Consider the following 10,000-nt stretch of genomic DNA (forward strand, 5'->3'; position numbering starts at 1 on the left):
AAGTGAGCGAGGATGTTGGTGTGGATGCATGTGTGTGTGTGTGTGGGGGGGGGTGTTGCAGGACGGCTGGTGAGAGAGTGAAAGGAGGAGAGAGAGGAGGGAGGAGGAGAGGAGGTGGGGAGGGAGGGAGGGAGGCGTTGTAATGGTGGAGGTGGGGTGGGGGTGGGGGGGGGGATCAGCTGCCCGGGGAGCGCACATTACGAGATGGAGCTGGAGATAAGTGCTCTCCCAGGCCCCCTTTTCAGCTGCGTAATTAGCACAGTTCTTATCGGCTGCTCAATTCACATTCACACCAGCCATGAATGAGGGCCGACGCCACCACCCCGCCACTGCCATACGCCACAGCCACCCTCCACAGTCACCCGCCACCGTCATCATCAGAGCCACCACCAGCCACCCGTCACACCAGCCAGGGCTGCACTGGAGGCAGGCAGGGAGGAGCAGGCAGGGAGGAGCAGAGGGGAGGGGGGCCTGTGGAGGATGGAAAGGGGAAGAGGAGGAGTAGGGAGGAGGATCTCTTTACTATCATCAGCCTCTACTATGTGTCTTCTGCTTTTCCACATTCCCCCTCCTTCAAGGCAACACTTTTCTTACAAACGCTGTAAAGGGCTCCTTCACAATAACAATATTGTCGGCCTTCGCTCTTCTCTCCCACCACCTCTCTACACCCTCACACACTTTCCTTTCGTTCTACTGCACACAGCTCCCTTTTTTCTTTTTTCTTTTTTGTCAATGCGCTCCCTCTCTCTCCTCCCCTCCCCTCCTCCCCTCCTCTGCTGCTAGTCTTTGAACTCCTCTGACAAAAACAGTGGTTTGTGCATCAAACTGCAATTTGGTAAAACAAAGGTATCAGGAACTATAATCAGCGCAATCAGCAAAAACCCACTGATATTTTCCGATAATTTGGGCCTTTTTAATCTTTTCTTCTTTTTTTCTTTCTTTTTCTTGTGCTTTCCACCCCCCTTCCATCAAACACAATTCAGAAAATCTTCAACTGAGCACATGGATATATGAAACCTTTAATAATGGGTTGCTTCACGTTTCTTTAATTAGTTTTAATACAGTTAAACAGTCGGCAATTTCTTCTCCCGACACAAAACCCTATTCAAGCCTGTGTGTTATTCTCGGCACAAGATAACAGTACCTGGGTTGCGTTAGAGAAGCCGCTCCGAACTCCGGCTAATATAAACAGGCTTGTTTTGCGTTGAAACACTGCCTGGTGTTTCAGCGAACCCACAATAAAGGGAGACATGTGTCATTATGGCAGTAAATTACCTCCACCCCAGCAGAGAAGTGACGGCTCAACAATGGGCCTCTTCACTAAATTCCATTCGACGGTGCGCACTGCGCAGCCTATCGAGCGGAGCGACCCAGCGTTTGATGTTTGGTTAATGCAAATGTTTAATAGTGCCGGCAAACGCTGGACGACTGAGGAGGTTCTTGTTTTAAATAATGCATCATGAAAAGAGGAGCAATCGTTTCATGACGTGGAAAAACAGCTTTTCCCCTATTTTTAGATCAGTCGAGATGGTCAGAAGAGACGGTATTAGTTTTCCGTTACACTTGTATTAACTGAACTGTTGACTGTTCGGCGTGTAATATTATCCAAATTGCTACAGCTCACCATTGATTTTTCGATGTGAGAGAGACACTTCTGCTCATGAACTGTGGCCTTCCTCCAGGCAAATGCCGCACTTGATTTCTGCACCCGTTGACACTGAAGTCTGACTCAGTCTGCTCTCCTCTCCTCCGCCCTTGCCCTGCTTATTAGCCGACGCTCAGCTGACTCCCCAGCACCAGTCATTCAGTTAGCCTCTCTCGCTCCACCGCCCAGTCACACTCTCAGAACGAGGGTGGTCCCTTTAAGCCTGCGCTCCGACTGTCATTCCGATTCGCCTGCTTAGCTTTGCCAAGTACTGTAAATGCCTGCTGCCACCACCCCGCAGCCCCTGCCCCTGCCCTGTCGCATTCCTGCCATTTGAATGACTATTCTGCGTGCCCACCGTGCATTCATCACTTTCTCCTCTGTGCAACTAAAAGTATACATGTATTGATGATAATGTATTTAAGTGTTACAGTACAGTTATGTTTACTTTATGTGGTTTACTTTATTTTTTTCACTACATATACTGAGGAATGCATTTGCTAAGAAATGAAAAAATATATATTTTCTGCTACTAGCTTGTTCTGGGGAGTATGAGTTGATGTCCGCTACAACTACAACAGTCACTCTACTGAAGCAACATCCGCTCCAAATCAAGCTACTCATTCCGAGAACTGCAGTGTGCCCTTCATAAAATTCAATAATTGACCATTTCCAATAATCAATTCTTTTTTTTAAATAAATCAAGGTGGAATTGTTTGTGGATGCGGATCTGCCCAGTCTAAAATCTTGTTACACGGGCAATAGAATCACGGTTCACGGACTAGAGAATGGGATATATTCATCAAAGACTACAATACTGTGTCTTATTGGTAAATATAAGTGTATAAGCCAAATTGTTCAAACAGGAAACATTGAATATAGGCACAAATTGCTAAAGCAAAAGAGAAAAATCATGGGACTGGGGACTGATTAAAATATTGAGTCACTCAACGGGGAAAAAAAGAAATTGTGGAGAATCCTGAGACATTTTGCTCCAAGATTACAAGAATGTGATTTGGTGCTCGAAAAATAAAAACAACAAGGAATCATGGAGGATATTTCTTCACAACTTAATTCTTGAGGCATGCTGCTTTAAGAATAGCAAATAACAATTGTGTACTGACTATTGCCATCACTACCAATGTAACTACTGTTACATTGTACTACTGCATATTGCTCAAAAATGAAAAAACAAGACAAATTGTTCACAGACTAAAATATTCAGACCAAACGGCCCTGAATTCAGGAGACATACAGTATTTCCCAAAGAAGAAATTAGGAATTGAGCAGCATGGCATAAACTTTACAGATACAGTATATTATTCAGACTTAAAAGTCCCGGTATACTCAGAAACAAAGAGGGCAAATTGACTGGCTCTTAGAGGCTGTCACCTTGGTGAACATGGTCTAGTTCATCTTGAGATATATTACCCAAAGACTTAAAATTCAAGACAGACTGTATTGATTTATCTCAACATGTAAAGAAAAGAGACAGTGGGACAGCCTGGGACACCTTGGGGTACTTCATCTTAAAGACACAGTACTAAAAAACTTCAACGCCAAAAACTGAGTGAAGAGACTTTACATGAAAGTCTGTCCTCGGAAGACTGTGAATTGACTGACCTGGCTCTTAGAGGTCGCTCCCTTGGCAAACATGGCCTGGGACACCTTGATGCCTCTGATCTTGAGACATGTTACTCAAAGACTTAAATCTCAAGACATAGTCCAAGATACTCAAGGCATTGAGACATACTAAAGACACTGAGACATACTCAAGACATTGAGACATATGCTGGATCTCAAATGATGCACTTGTGCACTTCAGTGTTCATGTTTTAGTGTGTATGGCATATTAAATTACGCACTTAGAACATAGTGCTCGAAGTGCACAAGTGCACCATCTGAGACATAGCGATACTCAAGACATTAGTCAAAGAGGAAATGGGGGCCTTGTTGTGGGGCCACTTGCCTGGCTCTTGGAGGCCGCCACCTTGGCGAACATGGCCTGCGACACCTTGGCGCGCTTCATCTCCTGCTGGATCTCGTCGTAGATGGAGGAGCTGATGTTGAGCACGCAGCTCTCCGACTTGCCGTTCCACTCGCTGGGCAGCGGGGAGGGCTTCACCTGGAGGGGATACGCACGCTTTACGAGCACAGACAAGGGTTCGACGGGTTACCTTCTTGTGTCAAACACGTAGGAACAAAAAAGGAAATGCAAGACACTTCTGTATATGGAAAAAAATGATATCTGTGTTTTTACACAAATGTAGCTCATTGCAAGGTAAACATGTACTTGCGACAATTTCAAAGCAATTAGCTGACATAACAACGACAGGTTGAACAATTAGCAGAGAATATAACGTCGGAATTAAAGCAGTAATATGACAGGTGAAATAAAATATCATAGCTGAGAAATGAAAACAATAAATAATTTAATAGTTAATTTGACAGTTGTTAGTGGAGAGTGAGATTGTTTTTACCCTATAGGCCACGTGGGTCGGTGAGTTACTCACGGGAGATATTCCAACTGGAATTCTCGGGTTCCAGTCCTCAGGTCTCACATTGTTACATTCCTCTCGCCTTGGCTGTTTGTGGGGTAAAAAAAAAACCACACACGCACGCGCGCGCACAAACACACACACACACACACACACACACACACACACACACACACACACACACACACAAACACGCACACACACACACACACACACACGCACACAGAAGAAAACCTTAAAGCTTCATATATAGCCCATTTCAAACACAACGCCTCTTTAATTGTTTGCGCTAATCCTGCGGTGACTTATAAAAAGCCCGATGGTTTGGAAAAAGTTTTCCCTAAATCATTTTCTTAAGACGATAGCACCTCATCAGTCTTGAAGCAGAAGTCATAATAAGCACTATTCTGCTTTGACATGTTCAAGGAAAACACCTTTGGATAAGGAGGCACAGCCGCATTTTCAAGCCATCTAAATACCCTTCATTTATTCTCCCAGCCAAAAGGTATAATTGGCTCACAAAGCACGAGTGTCTGCCCTGAGTTATGTTTTGACCAGATCTAATTGTTAAGGGGTGTAGTTTGTGTGTGTGTATGTCTGTGTGCGTGTGTGTGCGTGTTCGTCCATACCTGAGTGTGTGTGTGTGCGTGTGTGCTCAAGAAGATGTGTGTGTGTTTGTGTGTGTGTGTGTCTGTGTGTGTGTGTGTGTGTGTGTGTGTGTGTGTGTGTTTGTGTGTGTGTGTGTCTGTGTGTGTGTGTGTGTGTGTGTGTGTATTTGTGTGTCTGTATGTGCGTGCGTGCGTGCGTGCGTTAAAATGTGTGTGTGTGTGTGGTGTGTGTGTGTCGAGGGGGGGTGGATTGCGTTGCGCTAGGTGAGGGGTGGTGAGGCGACGTGCACAAACTTGCACAAGTCATCCGATGCTCCATTTACATATGTGGGAAACATAGCTCCACATCTGCTTTTATGACAGCCATAAAACCCCTCCCAGCCCTTTTCACGATTGCCACCCCGGCTGATTTATGGGACAGGCTCGTCACAACACCGACATTGTGGGTCTGTCAGAACGAAGCACTGGCATGCATCAAAAACCTACAGCCAATAACTTAATGTCCTCCTCCTCTCCTGTATCACACCTTGTCCTGTCTTCTCTCCCTTTTTTTAAACAAAATACTATATAACTAATTTTCCTTCTGGAAAACAAGGTACAAATAATGAATCACAAATAACACACAATCGGACAAGAATGCCAGGTATGCGTTTCCGTAGGTGAACTGCCCGCCTGCTATGAAGCACCCGTTTTTTTTTTTCTTTTTTCTTTTTCATTTTATGGGCAAAGGCTGTGGGAGGTAGGCACAATGCATCATGGGTAAGCGGGCGTGGCCCATGCATGCATGCAAATGGTTGCCCCATGCCGTGGGCATGCGTCTGGGGCCCTCCTGGTTCTGCTACGTGCATGTACTCTCCCTCTCTTTTTAAGTAAATACGCACTAACTGCCGATACGGGTGTGTGTGCGGTATAATTGCTGGATGTGTCAGGGCGGTGACTGAGTGCGGTGTAAATCATGGCGGATGCCTGCGACTGGGAGTGATTGACGGGCCTGCTGTGAGGGCTCAGAAAGAGAAGAGAGGAGGCACTTTCAAGGGGGGGCCCTGACAGCCGCTTTGCCACTTTCTGACAGGAAGGAAGGCACACCAACAGTTTTTTTTTTCTTCCTTATTTTTTACTCTTGACTTCTCAACATCCCCCCCCCCTGTGTACTTTTTTGCATCCCCTTCTCCTTCTCTCCAAGGCCCTTCTTCTCTCTCTTTTAATCGATATCCCCTTCTACCTTTCTCACTCTCCTCCTTTGTAACGCTTCCTTTTTCTCAATCGCTGTCTGTACCTCTCATTGTAGTCTTTGTCTATGTCTCTTTTTTTCAGTCTGCCTGCCCAGGCTCTCATTCTTCTTATTCATCCCCTCTTTCTCTGCTTTTCTCTCTCTCTCTCTCTCTCTCTCTCTCTCTCTCTCTCTCTCTCTCTCTCTCTCTCTCTTCCTCTCTCTCCCTCTCTCTCTCTGCGTGACGGGGCTGTGTCTGTGTCTGTCCAAGGCAGAGCAGTGGCACCGTGAGTCTCTTCATCCCCAGTGTAGGCCCCTTCTTCAGCAAAGCAAACACACAGAGACGCTTTGTCCCCCCGCGCCACCACAGGCGCTCTCAACTGCACTTTAAGTGGGCTTCCGCCGGGACAGAGAGAGAGGGAGAGAGAGAGAGAGAGAGAGAGAGAGAGAGAGAGAGAGAGAGAGAGAGAGAGAGAGAGAGGGAGAGAGAGGGAGAGAGAGAGAGTGACAGAGAGAGAAAGAGTGACAGAGAGAGTGACAGAGAGAGAGAGAGAGAGAGAGAGAGAGAGAGAGAGGGAGGGAGAGGGAAAGGGAGAGAGAGAGAGAGCGAGAGAAAGAGAGAGAGAGAGAGAGAGAGAGAGAGAGAGAGAGAGAGAGAGAGAGAGAGAGAGAGAGAGTGTTGCCACATCCCTCCCTCTGTCTGCCTGCCTGGTGGGCGACTGGTGATTTAGGGGATGAGAGGTGAAGGGAGCGTGGCAGTTGGCACGAGGGAGAGGAGTAGAGTTCTAGTCGCCAGGGGAAGGTTTTTTTTTTTCATCTCGGCACACACTTGCTTTCTCTTCCTGTACGGGCAGCCAAGGAGAGGAAATGTACGGTGGTGTGTGGTTTGGGTTCTGCCAGCCAGGGAACTTCTGGGCTTTTACAAGGCACCTTACAGTAGAAGCCTTACACAAAGCTGCACACCAACAGTGTCAATTGAAAAAGGGAGTTGTTTCGTTTCTTTAAACCAGTGTTTCTCAAACTTTTTTAGACCGAGGACCACTTTGTCCGCCCCAAAAATGTTCAGGGACCACCTGTCAGCGGAATTGACAGTTGAGGGGTGCTAATTTGACGCTGGTAATTTCGATTGAAATCACAAGCCTGTCTTATTGTGGTGAAAATAAGACTTCAGCTTTGTTTAGCTTTGGAATTATGTTACAAATATACTGCTGCTAGTTTGTCTTGGAAAAGTAGAAATCCCCTCGCGGACCACCTGAGCTCTGTCGCGGACCACCAGTGGTCCCCGGACCACACTTTGAGAATCACTGCTTTAAACTAACCTCTACTTTAATTTACTTAGATTTTTTCAGGACATTGCACATTAATGAACATATGTATACATGTAAATGTGCCAGATTGTAGAACAGGGTCTAATTTCCATCTGGTATCCAAGCCCTCAACAGAACTGAAATTACTCTATTTTTAACTTATTAACTTAACATACTATTGTTTTTTTGATCATTTTTATTGTTATCTATACAATAGTTCTAAGAATTAAAAATTCCTTCGTATATGTTTGTTATTTATGATATCGTTGTCTAATTACATAGATAATAATAGCTTTGAAAAACTGTGTGGAAAAACAGAAAAGACACATTACTAATCATAGGCCAATATATCATGCTTCTCTGAGGTGTTGTGGAAAAGGGATACCATGGAAACAGCAATCAGTTGTAGTGTCTTTTTCCCGTCGAGATTTCAAGTTGCGAATTTTAGGGTTTGCATCATTCATGGGTTCACCAAATTCATGGGTTAAAAGTTCACCACAGTTAGAAAACTAAATTAATGCAATAAACACAAACAATTTCAAGTGTTTGTAAATGTTTTCACACCTTTATGTACATGATGTGCTATCATTCTCCTCTTTCTCTTTTCCTTTATCAGTAGGTATTTTAAAAAGCTGTGGGAGAAGCATAAAATGAATATTGGGAGTTGTTACGTTTACACTGCGGTTCACCAGCTCATGTTGTGACCTATTGCATGCTGCTGTGGATAGAGCCATGCATCCTGTGTGTGTGTGTGTGTGTGTGTGTGTGTGTGTGTGTGTGTGTGTGTGTGTGTGTGTGTGTGTGTGTGTGTGTGTGTGTGTGTGTGTGTGTGTGTGTGTGTGTGTGTGTGTGTGTGTGTGTGTGTGTGTGTGTGTGTGTGTGTGTGTGTGTGTGTGTGTGTGTGTGTGCATGTGTGCCCGTTCATCCGTACCTGAATGTGTGCGTCCGTGTGTGTGTGTGTGTGGAGGCCCACCTGTACGGGCCGCGAGGGAGGGGTGCTGATGAGAGGGGCGGGGCCCATGGCGGAGGCGGCGTTGAGGCTCCTCTCGCGCTCCTCCTGGTAGATGCGGTCGCGCTCGGCCTCAGGCAGCTGCAGGAAGTTCTGCATGGCGCGCAGGTTGACCAGCAGCGACTGGGACGCCGTCTTGGGGTCCTCCTCCTTACGCAAGATCTCAGACAGCAGGCCCTGGCACACCAGGAGACAAGGAAGAATAGAAATATTAATAACACATAGAAATACACACAATGGGGGACCAGGAGACAAGGAAGAAAAGAAATATTAATAACACATAGAAATACACACAATGGGGGACCAGGAGACAAGGAAGAATAAATTGGACTGATAAACTGATAAATTGGTCACCTAATGGACTCCTCCTTTGTTACGCCCTGATGAAGACCCAGTGTGGGTTGAAACCAGTTGGCGGTTTTACCAGTGTTAACATGCCCCAGATAAAATAAAGGGTTTTTAATTATCGGTATAACTTCCTTGTCGACCTGTGGAGTTGCCTGAAGCTGGCCCTAGTGCCACCATGTTCTAAATGAAAAGATTTTAGTCTTCCTATTTCAAGAGCACCTACAGTTTGGAGTCTACAGAGTTGGAGAACAAGAGCGCTCAGAAATCCTTCTTCTTCCAAGAAATACACACAATGGGGGACCAGGAGACAAGGAGGAATATAATAGAACCACAGTAGAACCATATAAATGCACACCCTGCTGGATCAGGAAACAAGGATGCATGCAGATACATATAATGACAGACAGACAACAGACGCTAGACCGCTAGACCGCTAGACCAGGAGACAAGTATGGATATACTGTAGATATACAACACAGACAGGAGACATGGATGGATATAGGTATGTAGATATACAACAACAGAGAGAAAGACAGACCCTGGTTGATGAGGAAACTAAGGTGAACACAGACAGACAGACCGTGGAAGTGTAGATAGATACAGTATTGAGATAGAAAGGCAGACACACAGACACACAGACAGACACTCTTAGTCTCGACAGACACACACAAAGTAATTACACACATACTGCACCCTCTACTCTATTCTGTCAACACAGAAGTCTGAATTGACTGTAAAAACATATCGAAAGACAGACAGACAAACAGACAAGAGAGTGGCAAATATTAGAGAGGGAAGGATAATGCCTAATGCACAGAAAATAGAGAAGTGCATTGGCCTTTTTGACAGAGCTAAAGTCATATGAGATATTGTCCTGTTAAATGTCTGCTGAATTTGCAAAGTTTCTGTGCGTCTCATGATATGGACCAACCGATAAAGAGAACAACAAGCTCAGTCATTGGGAAACAATTTTCCCCAAGGGAGGATAATTATCTATCCCATTGTATGAATATCTTGGCACACATTACTCATTTTATTCTGACCACCTTAGAGACATACCTTGTCATTCGTTTTCAATTAGACGTCCTTTGAAATATTATCTACTACATTCCAAACCGCTTCTGCATAGTATCTGTGCAAAAGCATTTTGTGGAGGTGTCTAGTTCTTTTTTAATCTCTGCAGGATAAATGGACAAGGCGGCAGTGAAAATTCAGTGTCAATTCAACACTTAGAGAGTGCTCTGGTACCAAATACACTCTAGAAGATGTTAAATTGACTCTCTGTGTATTGCATGTTTTACTGTGAAGAGGGCTAGTCAGAGATAGCAGCTTATAGAGGAGGTTAAAGATAAGGGCAGATGGCATGAACTTACTG

General features: G+C 45.1%; 1 protein-coding gene across 14 annotated transcripts in view; it reads right to left on the reverse strand.

The window, feature by feature from the left end:
- The window catches only part of satb1b (SATB homeobox 1b), a 91,581-nt gene that overhangs the window by 30,420 nt on the left and 51,161 nt on the right, over positions 1–10,000 (reverse strand). For 6 of the 14 annotated variants that reach the window (XM_063199400.1, XM_063199402.1, XM_063199401.1 and 3 more), the window contains 3 exons: positions 8,200–8,454; positions 4,126–4,230; positions 3,615–3,788 (listed from right to left, as the gene is read on the reverse strand). In XM_063199400.1, coding sequence (XP_063055470.1) covers positions 3,615–3,788; positions 4,126–4,230; positions 8,200–8,454 — 534 coding nt within the window. The remainder of the gene's footprint in view (positions 1–3,614; positions 3,789–4,125; positions 4,231–8,199; positions 8,455–10,000) is intronic. The other 8 variants (XM_063199405.1, XM_063199404.1, XM_063199403.1 and 5 more) reach the window with 6 other exon arrangements.

This window comes from Engraulis encrasicolus, chromosome 5 (genome assembly GCF_034702125.1).
Source record: "Engraulis encrasicolus isolate BLACKSEA-1 chromosome 5, IST_EnEncr_1.0, whole genome shotgun sequence".
Taxonomy (NCBI): domain Eukaryota; kingdom Metazoa; phylum Chordata; class Actinopteri; order Clupeiformes; family Engraulidae; genus Engraulis; species Engraulis encrasicolus.